This window comes from Bombus vosnesenskii, unplaced genomic scaffold, assembly GCF_011952255.1.
Source record: "Bombus vosnesenskii isolate JDL3184/JDL3185 unplaced genomic scaffold, Bvos_JDL3184-5_v1.1 scf7180000013409, whole genome shotgun sequence".
NCBI lineage: Eukaryota > Metazoa > Arthropoda > Insecta > Hymenoptera > Apidae > Bombus > Bombus vosnesenskii.
This window is the reverse complement of record NW_022883031.1, coordinates 48,147-69,570: the sequence shown is the minus strand read 5'-3', so window position 1 is coordinate 69,570 and position 21,424 is coordinate 48,147. Positions and strand designations below refer to the sequence as shown.

Below are 21,424 nucleotides of genomic sequence, written 5' to 3'. Positions count from 1 at the left end.
AGCTCGGGGCAGAATAAATCTTTTGGTTCGAAACCAAACAGATTCTTTTCTTTGTTGCCCCTCGATATCCCCACTACGCGCGCGTTTATTAGAAGTCCGCGACGGTTGCCGCATATGCATTCTTCGGAATATTCGGCGAAAGAACCGTAGAGATATCGATGGTACATTAGGCCTGTCGGCCTTACGCTTTGAAGGTATAGCGCTTTGTGTCGCGAAGCCGTTAGAAATTTCCGTGGTCGAGTGCCGCCACAGATATATAGTTGGTTATATTTTAATGTCTATGATAAATAATATAGAAGTGACGAATAAATAATTCAACGAATTATAATAATAATAATAATAATTTCACTTTTTGATTCCAAAATAATTTCTGGCGCGATCGATATATCTTGTAACAACATTAAAGTTTATTAACCAATATACGATACAATAAAATGTATTGTTACAGTAAGTAACCAAATTGTCGCAGATCTTAGCATTGAAGATGTTAACTTTTCCTCATCCCTGAAGAGCAGAATACAACATCAAAGATCGTCCTCCATTTATTTCAACACCACCCTGTATACAGCCTTTGAGGTTCCGTATTCTAAGAGCTAAAGAAATTTCTTTCTCCTTCGTTAAAGACGAAAAGGCGATTGACTATAAGGACGACAAAAAAAACCTGACGGAAGTAATTAAACAGCCGGAGAACCTCGCTCGCCAGAAGTCGAGTAATAGCTCTGCTTCGTCTTCCTCTGGTTGTTGGAGCGATAAAAATTGCATAGACTGACGAGGGGGTTGTGCAGTTGCGCCGATTTCCACACTGCCATTTTTCTGGCGGGCCACGGCTCGGCAGGCGGAAGTAAATCTGCCTCGTTCGCAAATCGGGGGAAATCTTGCTTGGTAAGAGAGATATCCAGGCAGTAGCAGCTGAGTCTTTGGTCGATGCTTTGCCCGCGAAACGAAGTTAAAGGAGCTTGATATATTGTGTGCAGCCTCGTACGAAACTATCCCGGAAACGGTAATAATTCATGGCCGGTTAACGGAATGGCATTAAAGATTCCCGACTTGCTACTATTCTTACGCCGTTACGCGCCAATTCGATCCTCCTCACAATGGAGCCATTACACGTATATCTCGATACGCCTCGAACGAGACGAAATTTTCAAGAGTACATAATCTGACTTCATATCCCGCACGAATTGCCACCAGGCATTCCGTATCTGGGTCAAACTATTTAGGTTTTCTAAGCAATGTCTAATTTCACTTCTACAACCAACCCTCATCTCTTTTGCACAAACGAGTTTATACACGTAAAGAGACAGAGTTTAGGTAAGATTGGAATAATCTACAGAAGGCTTAAACAAATAACTATGAGAAGCTATACAAAAGTAGAAGGATTTAGGAAAGAAAATATAAAATGTTTGCGAGTATATAATTTAATTATAGTTTAATCTCTGATACGTACATTTACGGTTGTACATACATTTCGTGCATTCATTTAAAATACTTTAAACGCTTCTAATTTAGCATTTCTAACAATGTATTGTAACAAAGCACGATTATAAAATTTCGTGTATATATAGATATCTTTCTGTTTTAGTTTTATTAAATGAAATGTGGTCAGTTTTGCACCTATTTCGGTTCTAAACGTCCTCTGTATTGTAAAGATATTCGATATATATTTTCTGAATTAATGACTAATTGCTTTAACATTTTTAAAACTTGCACAATCTGAACAAAATTTTGCAATCATTATAAATATTTATTGCCTTGAAATATATGAGAAATATATTTATATTTCTACTTGTCTAACGATAAAATTAGTTAATAAATTTATAATTCCTTTTAAACTATAGTTTCTTTACAAAAATATTTAATTTCTAATGATACCAATCTCAGCTTAGGTTTTACATTTCATTTCCATGGGCTTGACTTCAACCAGAAATGCCTTTTGAATTTTATGACAGTAAAACGGTCTTATATCAAAGGTAAATTAATCCTTTGTTCTCGGATGTAGAGCTGTACTTGACATGGATATTTCTAATACTACATTGCATATTTGTGAAATATAACGTACACTCTTTGTCTTCATTTCATACCTCAATGTGAATAGCAGCGTGCTGTATTGAAATAATAGTAGACTGTAGTTTTTACAATTCTCTGGATTTCTTACTGAGGATTTTATACTGAAAAATACTCAGCTTGAAGAATAATCGAAGATGATCTTTGATTACAATGAAAACAGGCAACCAGTTGATTTAGCAGACATTACTTCATACATAAAACATCGATATGATAGAGGAAATTATTCTTCCGGAGTTCTGAATCAATCATATCAGCATACAAATGATATGCACGAAACACATCGTTAGCAGATCATAATACGAAATTCTGATCAAATACTCGAAACAATTGTTTGAAAATTATCGATCATCTATATTGAAATTAAGATAAATGCGCGCTGCCTTCATATTAAGTTTCAACTAGTATATTTATATATTATTGCGTTATAAGTCAAAATTTCCGTAAAAATGTCATAATTGATATTTCAAAATCTTATATTTTAAATCTAGAATTTTAGAATATTTTATTTTACGCCACATTCTGTGTTTTACGTGATAAAGGTCATCTATATTATTTATCGCGTAGAACACAATATAAATTAATCTTAAATATTTCAAAACTCCAAATTAGAACTATTTTAATTTCTAAACTAAAATTTAATATATTTTATACGTTAATTCTAAATATTTATATTTAATTATCGAATAGTTTAAACTATATGTTGAATCTCCTACAGGTTGCAAAAAGTTACAGACTCGGCTATTAGTCGACTCTTTGTCATCTCTTCTTCGCTATATATCGCAATCACGTTCGAAACTTGGAATCTTTGTTACAAAAAGATCTATCCATTGGCCATAAGATCCTCTTTCGTTCCGTTTTCCCCTTTTTCGGCATTAGTCCACCGAGCTTTTTGCTTCCTTACTTTGGGTCTCGCTTAATCCCCACTAACGAGACTATGCTTTTGTTTCACAGTGGATCCAGACCTCAGACTATCCTACCCTCTTGGACGATCGATCGGTCATTGCTGATAAGAGTACCATGTCTGCTACTGATTTTATCAGCATTCGGTGCGTAACGCTACTGATATACCGGACCCGATAACAGTCGACCACTATGAAGCCAAATCACTTAAGATCGCATTTCTTCCACTTCACTGAGCACAACTGTGAGTACAGTATGCACTGTTATATTTGTGTCTTTCCCAGCGCTAATATTTTTAATGCAGCACGTAGATATATTATGCAAAATTATTCTCCGCGGAAAAAATCTGGTTTAATTTATTCTAAAAGAGAAATTCATTTCAAATTGCCTAACTTGCTTTCATGAATATACTCCTGTGTAGAGACGTGTACCACTCAGATTTAAAAAAGTACTGACCCTATTTAAATAATGTCTGTGTAAAAGCTAGAAACAGATAAGTAATGTAATTCATAGGTATTCACGATAAATAGCAAGTTAAAAAGTGCCTCTATAACATATTAATAGATCTAAAAGAAACAATAATTTGAAGAAACCAACCAACTTTCTCTCTCGTTTTACAAAATTCCGCTAGTAGCCGTTATTTCTAATAAAGACGACCACAGTCGATAAAATGTTGAAAACTCGGTGGCTACGTTCTAAGTCTAGCCTAATAAAGCGTTTAACAAGGAAAAACGAAGAAGCGAGGAGTCAAGTACCGTTAACGAATATCGATAACGTATTAGCAAGGAAATTAACTTAAAGTTAACCGTAGTTGAGGAACACCTTTCACTTTCAGCGTGGCCACCAAGTTCACCGCAGCTTCTATCGAAACAATTATTGCCATCGTTACAGGAAACTTCCGGTGTTGGTAACGATCCACGAATACAAACACTCGACGAACCATAAACCCCCTCGATAACCGAGCAAACGTCGTGGTGGTGAAGCTTTTAGAACAAGAACGCAGTGCACCGATCGGTTTGATCGTATTTTCCGGTGCGATCGATCGCCCATAGAAACATCGACGAACGATGTCCCTCTCTCCTCCTTTCCTTTTACCAATAACGATGGCATTCTGGCGGAAAGCAAAGCCGACGCAATGGCTTTAGACTGTTACAGGGACAAGAGACTGGGCTACGCTCCCCGCCTGCACCATTAGCGTTGCAATTAAACATGTTTATTACCAGGCAACCGTAATACAACCCGGCGAGTCCTTAATGTTGCCTAGATAGCGCTGCATGCATTGCGTGCCAGCCTACCAACTCGATGAGGGAATAGTCCGTACGGTAATGCTTCTACTTATTGTTAGTTAGCTACACTCATGTAGATTCATGCAGGTGGAAAAAATGTTCTCGTACATTTACACTTAAATTTTGATGTTATCCCATGATTATCAGACATCAGATTCGTCTTTCTGTATAGGTACCATTGTGAATGCTCTACGTATTAGTATGGTGATTTAGGTGGTTAAAGTTAGTAGACCAAGACACGAACCTAGTTATATTCTACATATGCATGTCTTGAAGATTGTTAATTCGATCAGCTGTGATATTTACCTTATTGATAAGCCCCTTCTCTCTCGTTTTTTTTTCTCTTAGAGGTGAAATATTCTTAATATAACACTACAGATATAATGCTTCTACGATGTTTCAGCTTCGTAGATGTACGCAAGCGAAAAAAAATGTAACCATACGTTTGCACTCGAATTTCTACGCTTCCCTATAGCGATTTAAATGGTAAAGTTAGTTAGAGCGAACGCAGCTATACGTATGATTTGAGAATTGTTAATTAACGGAATTTTTCAACCTACTCCATTTTATAATTATTAAATAGAGACACGTGAATGTATTTCAATCCCTTTATTGTTGTTTTAAACATAAAGCTTCAAAAATCACGATATAAAATTACACAATGTCACTTATTATTGAACTTTAAGTAACAGTTAAGAAACGGTTTGTTGCTTTCTACTTTCACATAATTATTTCCTATGTCATCGTTAGTTAACAAAGAAAATGGGTGAAAGAATAGCTAGGAAACGAATAAATTCTATTAATGCACAAAGACGACGGAAGAACAAACTTCCTCTATCTCCCTCAGTGATTGCGCGTAATGCAATTTAATATACCTCAGGTTATTACTGACGAGATAATGCATTCGTAAATAAGCGTTCCGTTCTTACAGTACGTTTACGCGCTCTTTCCTCTTCATTTCCTTCCCTTTGTCCCCTACCTTTCCCTCTTATTATCCGTCTAATGTTTTCCCTGTCTTATTTTCAGTCCTATCTGATTTTCTAACTGCTGCAGAGCCCAATATCGGAATATCCAACGGATAGTGAACCACGATTCTATAAGTAGTCACTGCACCCAATTTACAGAGTGAGCAAATTGTTAGAAGGTATAGCCTATCCAGAACTGATGAGCATCGTGCTACTTCGATATACGGATTTTGATTCATCGTCGAAAACAAAGCCCAGTGAAATTGTTCCAGATAAAATGGAATTGGAAATTTATACAGCTATTTTTGATTAAACCTTTTGAATTTCTAACGAGATGGGTTACGCGTTTTATTTATACGCAGAAAAACTGGCTAACATTTTTAAATCATATTGTATATCTTGGTAGTATTTATAATTATTGTGCGTCATACAATACTCGTGAATTAATTTTCAATTTGCAACTTCAATATGCTATGATACATCATGTGGATAGTAATTCGCTCCGAGATTTATGGATTAATAAATAATATATCATGTATTTGTCAAATTTATCATCACAACTACACTTGTGCAGTGTTAATATGATAATCATATTAGCACAAAGATTGACATATTTAAATCTTTTTAAAAAAAACCTCTATTCCGCCCAAAAGATCAGTTTCTTTCATCGGATTATATTCCTTGTAATCGAAACGTTTATAATTTGGAAAAAATATTTTTCAATTATAAGAAAAGTGTAATTTAACTGCTTCTACATATACCATATATATAAAATATCGAACATATATCTGACAGTAATTACATAATTGACAGAAATGAAGTTAAAAAAAGCATGTAACAAATATCATCATACAAACGTGTCTCAAAATTTTATTTTTAATGTTAGAACTGAATAAGATTGAAATACTTTAAGGGTGAAGCGTGAAAACAGGTATTCGAATGTATGAATGGAGGAATGATTAACTCATTCTAATAGATATAAATTACTACCTGAATGTCTATTTAAATCGAGTGGTTTAAACGGCGCATAGGTGAGAAGGAATCTTTACTGGAGATTAAACCGGCAAGATGGACATCGACCACACTCGAGTGAAAAGCAAATGAAAAAGACAGAGAGATAAAGAGAAAGAGAAAGAGGATTCAAAAAAAGAAACATCAAAGAGGGTTCTCTGTCCAAAGGGATTTCTACTCTCATCGTGGACATTCAGAGATATACGCGCAACTCTGGCAAAGCACGCTCGATGTATATGTGTGTATATACACGGTTGACCTAACGTAATCCTGTTCTCATCTCCCTTCTCCCTATGTCTCGCTTCAGCATGCGAAATGCTTGTGTGTATGCACTACTTCGCGGCTGGATTATCATGAGAACGAGGCAGAATGACATTACGATGTTAAACATTTTTCAGACACTCGTGCGAAACTTGTGTCGTTGTCATACGCACGAATAAAAGGAAGAAAATGGCAATGAGTAGTGCATTGAAAGCATCACCAACAAACAGCGCGTACACTTGCTTGGGGAAAACGTTTTATCACGCAATTAAATTACCTCGAAATACAACAGATTTTTAAAATGCCAAGTAATGCTCATCTTAAACAAAAATTTCACCATCCCGTCTCCATAACGTTGTTTGTCCATTTTGTTGCATTTTATTACGACTATCCGGATATTTTTTAAGTTAGAGAATATATAATCTCAATAGCACGACGACTGGCTAGTTTCGATCGCGTCGGAAATTAATAAAACGTGGTTATTAGAAAATTCAATAGTACATATCGATGCCGTATAGTAATAATTAATACTCATATAATGCTGATGTAGCGCTATGGATATAGTAGTGTTAAAATTATTCGTGTTGATACATATTTTCCTAATTTCGTTGAAAATACAAATAATGTTTGAACTCAATTCTCATTTCATGGAAAAACTACTCTATCGTCAATTAAGAACAGATTCCCTATAAATTGAGGGATATTCAATTTGTTTTTTGCGAGGATATTTACTAATTTTTTTTTTACAAAAGTATTTTTCAGTAATAAGAATTATTAATAATTTACAGCTGTTGATGTTTCTTATAATACGGTCTTTAACTTTTAGAGTAATTTACTGCTTTGCTGCTTTTACAAATGACAATTACCTGCAGCTGTTACAAATGAAATTATTTCAAATGTTTGGATCCCTTACAAATATTATTGTACCACGTACGAAATTTCTTTAATATTGAAATAACGTAGAATGAAAGTTGCATATTAATTATTTGCTAATGAGATAGTATAATACGTTGGGCTGATTGTACCAGAAGGTCAGTGATCTAAAGATCAATTATCCAGGCGCCAATTATCTGATCTCCCGATTGCAGAGACATTGATTTCCTGATCAATGATTATCAGGGTGTGTAATCGGAGACTCTTATATTTATGAGTGAGGAAGCAATTTTGTCCCGATAATTGAATATTTATCTCATTAACATATATAATAAGATAAATTTCATTTAAAATAGACTGACATCGTTTGAAAAAGATAGAGATAAAAAAGATCAATTTTACTGCTACGTTCTTTCTACTGTGTCCCTCTGATGTTCTCAGCAGCACGAAAAATAACGAAGTCTATACATTTAAATTACAGATGCTTTAATCAAGATCTGAACCACTCTGCTGAAGATTCGAGCCACTGATCGAAGTTCAATTTCGTGCTTCTTCGAATCCCAATTTCTGTTAGTTTCCTAGTCGAATCTAATACTTACAGATTAATATCTGATTAAATTCGTCTGAAATAAAATCCAATCGCTGTATCTGCTTAATTTATATTTGACTTGATTAAAGCAACGATTTTATTATCCATAGTTTAATTTATAGCTGCGCTTTCTTAATGGCCTGATATAAATGTAAAAAATGCTTTGTTAAATCTACACATGGAAAATAAAAAGAAATAGTAAAAATGAATACATATTGATCTTTAAAATGCATCATCCAATTTTTCGTGATAATTGCTAAATAATCGCGAATTTGAGACTACAGGAAGTATCTTGGAAGAACTACTATCATTTCAAAATCTAAATTAAACGAAAATCATGATGGTCTTGCATAAATATCATAAGTATCTCCATTCTTAAGGGACCCAGCTATCTAACAGAATCTAATTTCTCAAAGTAAAACCACCTTACAACTCTTTTACCAATACTCAAATTTGTGTAGCTGATGTGACAATAAAAAAAATACTACGTTTCCGCTGACCTATCGTAATATTATAACTGTTGGATTATTGTAACATTCCTAATAGATTTCTCTTAACGCGTCCTAATAACAATAAAAAAACGTTTCATGTAACGCTATAAACACCGTAGAAATCCAGCATCTAGTTTGAAACTAAATTCTCTGCTAAGCATAGTGTACGTACAGCTGGAAGGCAATATCATGCTTAATACTTTTCTTTATGCACCATTAAGATGCAAAGAGGACAATGTTAGTTATAATGAAACGGAACGGCTTGGTGCTTTATTAGGACGCTTTGCAGCGATGCTACTTCATTAACGTTTTGGCAAACTTGGCCTTTCGCAGGTGTCGAGGAAAGCTATGTTTCTTCCTTTCGACAGAAGAAAGGAAAAGAGGGAAGAGATGCAGGAGAGTTGCACGTATACGAGCTGAAGAAGAAGAAATCTTATCGTTAAATCGCGGAAAGAAACAGAGGCGGAAGAAGGAAGGCGAAGGTCGAGAAAGAAACGAAAGATTATTAATGGCTCTTTCTACGAAAACCATAAATTTCTTACACGTACTGTATGCCCTATCAAATATCCAAGATTTTCCTGATTACTTTCCTGATCTAGATGAGTGTTATGTATGCTTCGGGTGATATACCATAGAAATATTCATTTATATTTCATCACACGAAATATATCTTCCTCCTTCCAAGATTGGAATAGAATGGTTTCTCTCGTGTACCAGAATGTAATAAGAGCGTCATTAAATTTTTTAATGAAACGAGAGTACCGTTAAATTGTAGTGTTCTAAAAGTAGAGCGTTTATCAATCTATAGCAATGGATTGTTATCTACTTCTTATGATGAGGTAAGGCAACGCCATATACATATACAGTTATCTACAAAAGCTTCGTACATACCATAAAAAAGAGCATATATATTAAAATAAGTGTTAGAAAATGTCAATGCAAAATTAGTATAACTATCACAATATCCTAAAAATAATTAAATAATTCTACATGTTCATAAAAAGGACTTCTTTTAAAAATGGTCAATCGTATCCTAGCCAAATTAATTCTAATGTAAGCAATCGGAACAGGCTACATTACAACATTTAAAAAAATCCGACAATTGCTCGTATCTATACTTTGGGATATCTATATTTGCATTCTCTATACAAAAGAAAAATGATGAATATCGATATTTGGAAACGACAAATCATGTCTTACCTAAATTCTAACGCAAACAACATTAAGAGATTACTTCAGAGAAAAATAAGAGAAATAATACGAAAATTCTTTGTGTCCCTATTCAAGGATAGCTATATTGCGATGAAAACTGGCATTCATTATCAAGAGCAATCGAATCATTGCTAGAATAATCGAAGTATATTGCTAACCGTACCTATATTCGGACAATTACGCAGTATACGGATATATTTTCATCGTCCAAAGTCTAAAACATAATGTTCCCTTCCTTCCACAGCCCTATTTCTACATAGAATAAGAGAATCTCATTCGTCGCGTTTGATATTTCATGGAAACGTATTCGATCGGCCGCCTACAAGGTAGAACGGGTTAGAAAGAGGAAAGGAGCTGGAAACGGACGGTTCAGAAAGAGCTGTGACGGGGTTGGCTAAGGGATAGGTATATCGATTGAACATTTGCTCAAATATTTAAACGCTATTACTGCTGGTCTGCGTACAGTTATACTATACGATGAACTCGGTCGCCGTACTCTCTCCTCTTGTCTGGAATAGCTGAAACTACTAAATTGCTCGATCATAGCGCATTTCTCCTGTTTCGCGTCTCAGCAACAATCACGCGTTATGCTATCCCACCATACAATTCAACATGACACTTCAACCACTTGATTATTCCATGTTTGGATTATGCATTAATACAAGCTGAGACAACAAAGCTGGATTTCAATGAAAGCTCTCTTTGTGCTTGCAAGCAAACAATGAATAATTCATAATAAATAGATGATTTTCATTTAGTTAGAAATTAATTGTATTAAATCCATGTTCCGTCTTTTTACAATTTGTTATTTGGATTTATTCTTCGTTCAGATCTTAAGAGACGTAGATCTTAGAGGAATGTTCATAATATTTGGTTAAAACGAAACAAAAGATATTTCTTGTTTGCAATTCTCAAATTTTATCGAACATTCGTAGTTTTTGTATAACGTTCAAGTATGCATTTAATGAAGATAAGTTCTGATTTAAACGACAATATTTTTTATGAAAACGATCTTATACTATATAAAACAATGAATCAAATCCTACACTACTAATCGTGCTAGATACATTTATTTACAGAAAATGGTACCTCGACTTCGGCTCTCCTAAACAATTTTTGACATGCAGTAAACTTATACAAATAAAAATAAAATAAGCTCTTCTGTATCTATGTTGTTTGAACAAATATGCAAAATGCACAAGATAAACAGAACTTTTAAAAACAAAATAAATTTCATTCCAGAGTCTTCAATTTTCACTAACTCTGAAGGAAGTACGTATTTCGTTCGTGACCTCTACAACTGTACTACACACTTTTGCATTATTCTCTGAGAATAAAGTTTTCTTAAATTGCCTTGCGGTGCTCTCGACTGTAGCTGCTAGTTGTACCATGAAAGAGCAGCTAACAACAAATAAATAGGCGCATAGTGGCACTGATCGTATCGCGGGTGCCGTGATTGACTACGTGGTCCCTATACTTGGAATGTTGATTGACCAGATATCCAGTTGAGGCGTCGAACAAATCGGACCTTCCGGATTGGACCAATAAATACGAAAGTATGCTTCCAAGCCGGAGGTAGTACCTACATATCAGTTGGCCGAAGGTCGATATATTCGCGAGAGAGCCTTGGTTACACGCGTGCACGCACGCCCACAGGAACATGTGCGTTCTGCATCGAGAGGGAACAAGGAGCAGATGACGACCGGGACCACCGTGCTCTGAGAGAGAACAGGTATTTTTATTGCGTTCCTTTCCCTTTTGCAATCATTTGTGCGCAAGCACCAGCACTTCCACAAGGGAAAATTTAATATAAAGGGTGTTTCTCCTTATTGTTCGACGTTATTTAACTATTTCCATTTATTAAATTTTTATTATTTTATATTATTTTTTAATATTTTTTTAATATTTCGAAACAACTTATTCAAGTACTATTTTCGATAACACTTACTTTGTATTAATGTAGAAAATGAATTCTCTCTAAAAATGGTACAGGGAAACCAGAAAAAATGTTTAGAACACTTTTCGTTTGCTCTTTTGAACACGGGTAACATGTTCTTCACGTATATTTTATATTTTAAAGATAAGCTTGCGTTCTCAAATTCTTTTCGGAAATAATATTTATTTGTCTCACATCCTCGTTATGTATCAAATTTTGTATGCGTATCATGTAAAGAACATTTGACCTATATATTAATCTATGTAATTTAGAATTTACACACTTATTCTGTTTTATTTCTCATCAAACTAATATCAAAATATTTGAGTTTACACTATGCGTAATAAATATTTGTAACTCTGTGTATATTTAAATATGCATATTTGCAATACTGTCAAATTTGTTTTAAACCGACATTTGCTCACAAGCAAAGTCAATATTACATTTCAAAATATACTACTAATTACAAAACACGCAATCTGCGAAACTTTTCCTACCTGAATTTTCGTACAAATATTATCTCAAATATTCTCAGCTAACAAACTTTTTGTGATGTTCCTATCAATAATTTATTCGTATATCTATCTATCGATCAGCTGCACTCAGGGAACTCTACGAGCTAGTAACTTTATTAATGGCTGGATAGTAAAGATAATCTTTTTACAGTCTCGAGTAATAAAATCCATTTCATAAAACTCCCAAATATTTTTTCGTAAACTCGTAAAATTGATTATAATACTGGAATAACAGCGGTTAATCCATTGCGATGGGATTGAATTAAAATTCGGAAACCAATAGGAGAGAGTGCGGATGCGAAACGTAGCATACGTGCTCGTAAATTTTCGGCCGCGGTACAATCGTAATTGCTACGTAATTTACAGTCTCCGCAAAAGCTGGCCTTTTGTCATTCAAATTCGACGGCTGCCACGATTTGTTTACGCGGTACCTTTACCAATGCGCTAAGCATCATGACCATAAACCAGTAAAATAGGGCCCCAGCCATGTAAATACGAGGTCATAATGTCAAGAAACGGACGTAAGTAATGGCAGACTTATCCTCGACGATAGAATTACCCACACGCTTATACAGTATGTACCAATATCAGACGTACATTTCTTTTTTCAAAGTGCACTTAGCTCTTCTCGCGATTAATTAACACAAGCAGATACTGGAAAGACGTTGTCCAGCTATGTGAATCATTAGCGACTACGATCATATTTAAAGCTATTTCAAATCGATAATGTGGCTAGGCTTCATATTCATGACAGTGATACAACGCGTTGGTACAGTGACGTTCTAATAATCACTTCAATTGTGTACTTTGTCTTTAGCTCAATTTCAGTTTCATTAGTAGTCGGATTGGTAATACGTGGTATGACAATACAATTTATTAGTTTACGACACTATGATCGACGTAACTTCTGTTACCGTGATTGTCGGATGAATCTGTTATTTATTTCCCTTCCTTTTTCAATCGCGGTAACAAAAGATTCTAAATCTTCGCGCAGAGAAGTTTTTCTTGTACGTTTATAAAAGTAACTATAACATTAACGTCCGTTTTGTAAATATACATATATCGCTTCGTTTATTACGTACTCTTTTACATTTTTGCTGATATTATCAGGACAAGAAAAGGTTTTATAAAAAATAACAAGCGAATTTTAAGTACATTTTAGGTAAACAAAATGCATAATTCATTTTAATTGAAAAATTTACAAGTTCCAGTCATTTTGTCCTATGAAAGTTGATGAGATAATAAGAATAATTTTAAGGAAACGATACCTACACAACTATAACTTACACATATACATTTTTGCTTACGACAAAAGTACAGATTTATAATTATCTGTGTTTGTTAATCTAAAAGTTAGAAGAAGGGACGATTAAAACATCGAAAGTTTGAATCAAACTGGTGCAATTTAATCGGACGTCATGTATATGGACCTGATAACGCTCAATGCGTAGTCTTTAGATAAGAAAATATGTTTCATATTCGTTAGCTGTTTTTCAATTGAAACTTCAGAAATACCATTCCCAACTACTTCTGCATGAAAATATGATGCACTTTTTTAAAATTGTTTGCTTTTTAAAACGTAAAGCCTGTGGTTATTCCGGGTGGTTTGTATTCACAAACAAAAAATGTAATTACGCATGAGATGCGGTTATTTGTCTTTATCGTCGCATAACTTCAATTTTTGAAACAATATTATCGAACCACACACTTTTCTACTTTTTTCTACTTACAATTTACATAACACAAATGTGCAAATCATGAATAAAAGTTTAAAAATCAATACGACTACATTCTTCAAACTTTATTTTGTGCTATCTTATTTCTCTTTTAATTCCAGCATTCGCTATAAGACCTAAATGTAGACTATTGAGTGATTCAGTTAAATAGTTAAAAATGAAGCGATTATAAATATTAATTGGAATCGACTTATGTAAATGAATCTTCTCCAACGTTCAATAAATTTGTACTAGTTATCAAAATAAATGTATAATTTTGATACAGTATTTAGGGCGGCTGCACGCATTTATATTTATTTCATTATATTTAATTTTATTATATTTAAATTTCAAGAAATTTGAGACAGGCTTTTATCGCTAATCAATCGAGCTTGAAAGTCAGACATATTATTTATCACATATTAAAAGTACATAAACGATAGGAACTTCAAAAACGAAGAATTTCCTTAATGAAATATATATATATTTATTTATTTCTAATCACTGTTATTTTGATTAATCGTTTTCATAAAAAATATAAAATAAAAATATGATGAAATGTTTCGTTAAAATGTATAAACTACACGTTGTCTTCGGAAAGATATAATGAATACATATATACATCGTAGAACGTATAAAATTATAGTACGCGTCTTATCTGAAGCAGTGGGGTTACTGCAACGAAATAATGAATCAGTGAATTATCTACACTCTCAAGGCGTGTCTCTACAAGGGTTACGAGTTTTCTGCATTATCTTGCTTTTCTTCTGAAACATCCTCTTGATTCATATAGTTATTTCGCAATTTGATAATTCGATTCGTATTTCCGATATTGATCATAAATAACCAAAAATATTATGGCGCTAATATAATTAACGATAATTTATAAATCTGCCTTTTCTATTAACTTCGATCATAGAATCATAGATATATACGTTAAATTTATTATTTTATCCCATAAATTATATTTATTGTTAGAATTATTCATTTCAATCCATTCAGAAAAATAGATTTATTATTTTCGTACAATTAATAAGGATGACAAATTCGGCCTTCCCTTATAAATTTACTTCTTTCGCTCAACATACTCTGTTTCTAAAGAATACGTCAAATTCTCTTTTATCCATTTGTAACAGAATATCTCTGATACGAGATTACAATGCGTATCATAATAATCTAATCTAAAATAAAATAACACATAAAAAAAAACTAGAAAAGAAATAAACTACCTCATAAACGTCCATGAAAAAAATCGCAAAGTTATTATTACAACAAACGGATAGATGTGCTAGTCAATGACAGGTTGGAATTAAAAATAAAAACGTGAAAGAAATTTCAGGGAAGAAGGGAAAGAAATCAAAAAGCGAAATACTTCCAAGGATGATAAAGTTCCGTGAATTCCATGTAACTCATCTTATATCGTACCGAGCTTCTAGCCGTAAATTTTTTCGCAGCATTTTTTACCATAGGAAGCAAATAACTAACTTTGTCTTAAACGTAATAGTCAGGTATAGCGATGAAGAAAATTTACGTCCATAAAGAGAAAGAAGGAGCGAGAGAAAGGATAAGAAAAACGAACAAAAAGGAAAAAGGACAAGCTGACTTACCGGTGTTGTGTAAGGTTGACAAGCCAGCCTGATGCCGTCGTGCCTCAGCTTCTCCTGCAGCAGCACCCGTAGCTGCATCCTTGGGATTCTGACGAGCTCCGCCTTTCCCTCCTCGTACTCGTCCGCGAACTTGGTTAATTCCTGACCACCGCTCGAAGAGCTGGCAGTCGGCGAAGCCCTCTGCGCTTCTTTATCGCTGAGCGGTCTCTCAGAAGACGTTCTAGAAGATTTTGAGCTGACATTGTCGCACAAACAATCGTTGCTTTCTTCCAAGGTGAAGTAAACGCTCGCAGCACCCTCTTCTCTCAGTGTCTTCACCGATTGAAGTAATCTAGCTCTATGCGTTTGATTGAACACTCCAATCGCATCCAGATCAGGATCACCGATTTGCTTACAAATCTCAAGGTCGTCGTAGCCATTGTCGATGAACGACTCGGAATATTGGCCTAAGTGAAGCGAGCGCAGCCACTCAACCACAATGTTGCTAGCCATCGTCATGTCTGTCGTTGGCGAGGAGTGCGAGGGCTTTATCACGCCCCCGCCGCTCTCTCTCTTCTCGTGTACACGTGTCTCTCCCTTCGACTTCCTTTCCGAGATCTCGTCCCGTTCTGTCCTTGTCTCCTCCTAGCCTATGCGCTCTGTCTCGAAACTACGCGCCGCGACATCTTCGAAAGAATGCGGATCGACGACGACGTCTTCAGGGAAAGAACGAAGTCACGTATGATATTCGCTATCGAATCGGCCTGAAACCGATCCCGGGTCCGATTGCTTTTTCTTGTAATGGGCGGTACCCTCGATTAACGGCTCCTTCGAGAATACCGATCGACTACGCGCGCGAGGGGGAGGAGGGTTACTGCACTGGTCACGTTCGATCTTCAACGTGCGGTGCCCCGGCTCATTACGAGGCGCGGACGATCGAACTGGTTCGACGCGCCGATACGATCTCTCTCTCGTTTCGAACGCTTCTAAGCGAGCCTCTGCTTTGCTACGAGTCTCTTTCTCTTTCTCTCTCTCTCTCTCTCTCTCTCTCTCTCTCCCTCTCTCTCTCTCTCTCTCTGTGCACAGTTAAGAATTAAAAGAAAAACGCGGGTAATTGTACTCCGTGTCCCTGCCTCGTTCTATTTCACGAAGCACGCTTCTCGGTCGGTAAGAGAGAATAACAGAGAAATTCAACCGATCCAAGGTATTAATCCTTTTAAACGCGATCGATTCAAACGCACGTGTGTCGATTCGGAACACTAAATTACAAGCGACGAATGTTATTGCGCGCGACCTGCTAGGTATTGGCTTTGTTTATAGCCTATATAATGTAACACGCGCAATAAGAAATCTTTTATTTATCAGATATTTACCACTATTACTTTATACGTACTTCGAATGCTAGGGATTTTTGTAGCACTTTTGTTCGAAGGATAATACAAACTTGCACGTTTTCAATGTATAGTGGCGTACCTTTCACAGAAGGATGGAAGACGTCAAACAAACAATATGGCTTTAATCACAGAACATACACTAATCTATATTTAGTCGAGTCGTAAGAATTCTTTTCTTCCAACACTGTTATGATACCGACATGTCCTTCTTGTAGTTATTCCTTCCTGACCTTGAAGTCTCTTCTCACGAAACTACCAACAATTTCGCTCCAGTAATGTTATATCGTTAACGTAACTTCTCTTCGATTTCCTGTTGGAAATACTTTCGTTTGCTTACAAGTAAAACTTCACTGTTTCCGATGAAATTCAACGAGGAATTAGTTGAATGGAGCAGTAAACAAGAAACACATCACGTATGTACAGATGGGGAAAAACGATACAAATTCATGAAAATATCAAGTTACGTGCGTGAAATAGAAATCGACGAACGTTAAAATTACAGGAGTTAGTGTATTCCAGTTTCTTTTTTCTTTTTAGAATGGGCGACAGGGACACGTGAGTAACAGAGAGAGGACGACCGAAACCGCAGACAGAAACGGCGGTCTCCGGGATCGTTCGTGCCGGTATTGAAACCGTAACCTTGAAAACTCCGAAAGAGGAAAGGACGACACGGCCGGAAAGCACGCGGTCCAGCGTTCACAATAAAACCTGCGTGTTATTTCTATCGCACGCTGCTCCTTCTCACTGCTTTCAAAACATATCGGAAACAATATGCCGAACTTGATTTCACTGAATTCACGTCGCTCATAATCACGGTAAGCAAAGCGTCATCAGTGCTCGAAACAAGATACGCGAAACACGCAACTACAACACGACATTACCGCGACGCGATACACGGCTCGACTGACGCGAGACATTCGCCAGAGGGAGCTCCACTCGTCTCTTCTTCGTGCCGTGTCCCCACTCCATTAACCGGCATATCCCCACCACGTGTTCTATCATCCCCACTACTGGTAGTTGAAGCAACTTGGTCCAGCGAGATCCTGTTGATGCGCTCCTGCGCTGCCACGATGCAACAGCCGCGTCCTTCTTCCTCTCTTTCTTTTCTTTTCTCCTGCTCGTTCTTTCTCTAGTTCGACACGGGTACATTACACTGCAAAAACGGTAGCTTTATAGTCCAGCAGAAGACGTTGCTTTAAAATATGTTCGATCTGTAAGAATTCTATAATTTAAACGATGAAATTTCACGGAATAATATTGGATCGTTTTGGAAAATTAGTTATGGACTGGGGTCAAATTAAACGTAATATAGATAAGTAATAAAAGTGGTATTAATGGTCCTTAGTAGTTTGTAACTTTGTTAGCTATTGAGCACCGTGTGATTAATAATTTCGTAACAGGGTCAACGTAGGAATAGATGGCCATTTGTTTCTTGTGAATTGTATATTAATCATATACTTGTATAATGAAATTACGAAATTAATAAACAGTGGAATTGGTTTCTGATTCATGTCACAACCCAATAGATCGCGTAATAAAATTAGAAAACAATATAGTTGAATAAGTCTAAGGTAATTTTTCAAAATTATATATTATTTATTATCATTTATATCATTTATATCATTATTTTATATCATTTAATATTATTTATATCATAAAATTGATACGATAGGAAGTATTCGGTAAAAATCATTTTCTTATTTGTGAGATCTTCGTATTCAAAATTCCGACTCAAAAAACGACTCCAAAATTCGTATTCGTATACGAATAAAAGAAAGGCTATTGTTTGAATTTAACGAGGGCGCTGAACAGATAGAGCGGTAAGTTGATTTCAAGTAGCGATGTTCGTGCCGTGCACACGCCCAGAACGCATTACGCTAGGGAGAAGGAGAGTTAGCATCGATGACTATCTACGAACATCGCAATCAGGGTCTTTGTTAGAATTGTGGCATTTATAAATGAATACCTAACAGAAATGGTATGAGACTCACGACCCGTCGAGCCAATAATCTATAACACCCTGCCACATAAATGGCTCGCACACTGCCTATTATATTACGTTCAAACAAAATTAAATTGCATCAAGCAGTGAATGTGACAGGGAAAGAGCCCATTATCCAACGTTCCACTGCATAGAAATATAGATTCTTTCTTTTTCAAAATTATCTATTGATGATGAATGATATTCAGAATTTGTATTATTGATACAGTTCACAAAAATTCCTTTGTGAATAACATTGTTATAACACGTAACGTTATAGGTCAAGAGCAAGGTATTACTAATAATAATATAGTTGTCATATTTAATACAATATTCAGTTTATAAAATGTATGAAAGTAACTTGCTACTTAGAAAATCTAGAAAAGCCTTTTAATAGAAACTCTTTCATAAAAATGAACTGATAGAATGTCAAAGATTCTGCTTTGCTGATTTTCATGTTTCATATTACATATCAAACATATACATAGAAAAATTATATGTGTGGCGTAGTGAATTTAAAGGGATTGAAGTCATATTGCTTTTTCAGTGTATACTAACGTTTGGAAAATTATATTAATTTTATTTAAAATCATTCTTAAGAACATCCTATGTTATACATCACACACGACAGATTTCTGCAAATTATAAATATTATAATTATTATGTACATCAGTTAGCTATATTTGTCGTTTTTAATAAAAAAATATAAATAGAAAATGGACTAATTACTAGTTTCTAAAACATTTCATATAATTTGTTTTCATTTTACATATAATTAATGGATGCAGTCGTGTGAATAGTGATCCGTTAACACAAATGATATGTAGATGATTTCTAAATATCAGATATAATTAGATGCATTCGTGTTTAGATGTCTCGCCGTTCACATTCATAACATGGTGCTCAAATGACAAGTGACAATGGTAGACGTACAGAACTTTCCTACGGTTATCGTCGGTATTTATGCGAGTAAAGATGGAATTAATTGAATGATCCGCATGGACGTCCTGTCCTGCTATGACGCCAAAGCAGGGAGTGACAAGTAGCTCTCAATAACGTGATATGACATCGCGTGCCATGGACACGAAGGACCCCCTCAATGCAGACCTCGCTATTTCCTCGCTTCGGTCGAGTAATTTGCTTTTGGACCAGGGATGAGATTGAAAGATGAGTTACCTGTCAATATATTAACTCGTTTCCGCAATATGGGAAATTACTACGAGACAGACAATGGATTTGCTTCGTGTGACACCTTCGATGTGCTTATATGATCCTGTGATGACGTCTAATATATTAAACTTCCAAAAAAATTAATTAGGCAACTTAGAATTTACAGAATTCCATTGGTCTAAATATTTAATGATTATAATTTTAAACAATGATTCTTGTTGTAATTTCGAGACTTTGAAATGTTCGCTGATTATTCACTACGCGAAAAAAAATAAAATTTATGTTAAAAATCGTAACAGTATAACTTGTACTAAAATTCACAATTATCGTAAACAGTACTTTTTCAGTGTTTCTATTGGAAGTTAGATAGGCTTACATTAGACTTAATGGTATAAATTTATTGACTATTCTGTGTTAAGTTATAAAAATTATAAAATGGATTATGTAAATTAAATTGAATGATAGGATTGCCAAATGTTAAATCATTTTTGCACAAATAGATGGTTTAATACAATATCTCTGTTTAAGTGTCCTCGTGGTTTCCTTTTGAATATATAGAATTCGTGCGCTGTTATAGTTGACTGCGTATGATAAAATGTGACCTCTGAACCTAAGCAATCACTACATATGTATGGAGTAGGGTAAAACTTATATATTCCCCGTGGATTCAAGTTAAATGCTTGTTTTATCTCTAATCTGTACAATAATGGAGCGCAGTGGAAATAAAAGCTTATACGGGAGAAGTTTAATAGCAAAATCATAGTACAATAATAAATTAAATTTACCAGGAACGATAATAATGAGAAACAACATCCATTTCTCTACTCGTCCCCATGTTTAATAAATCATCTACATTTCTTTCACATTACATTAAATTTAATACGTATAAAATAGTACATAATTAAAATATAGATAATATAAAATATTAATATTACTTTTACGTTTTCACGTATCAGGACAGAGAGCAGAAAATTGAAAGGTGATAAGCAGTGACATAATTTCGTCGATATTTCATGTACGTGCTCATTTCTCCCTGTGAGATTGAAATCAATTTTTCCGGCAGATTTTTTCAAGTGCACTTACCATTCTGAATTTGTATCACGTTACCTGTCACGTTCACGCATTCCGCACCACGCTGATTCCATTCGAAAATAAATTTAAACAGATTGGTTCGTCAGTCGTTCTATCCTGCAACTCTTATACGAATACCTATCTATTGTTTACGAGTACGGTGACGTGGTGTTTACGGTGTGTTTTACTGTTTCAAAACAATCAATAAAACCATGCGTCCTGTTCCCATGTGGCGTTATGTCGTTCGAAAACGCCTGTGTCCCTGCAACGAGATCTACAGCCTTACGTGTAAGCCAATAATAGTAAAAAACAGCTTTTTATTAGGCAGTGATAGTTTATCAATAACACCATTTAGATGTCAGTATTTGGGCAGAAATTACATAACGATAACATAGAAAATA

General features: G+C 35.1%; 1 protein-coding gene across 2 annotated transcripts in view; it reads right to left on the bottom strand.

Annotated features, from left to right (window-relative positions):
• The window catches only part of LOC117237919 (SAM and SH3 domain-containing protein 1-like), a 370,645-nt gene extending 352,924 nt beyond the window's left edge, over positions 1 to 17,721 (bottom strand). For both annotated transcript variants that reach the window (XM_033502359.1, XM_033502360.1), the window contains exon 1: positions 15,429 to 17,721. In XM_033502359.1, the coding sequence (XP_033358250.1) occupies positions 15,429 to 15,926 (498 nt within the window). In that variant the 5' untranslated portion in view covers positions 15,927 to 17,721. The remainder of the gene's footprint in view (positions 1 to 15,428) is intronic.
• Between the last annotated feature and the right edge of the window lie 3,703 nt (positions 17,722 to 21,424).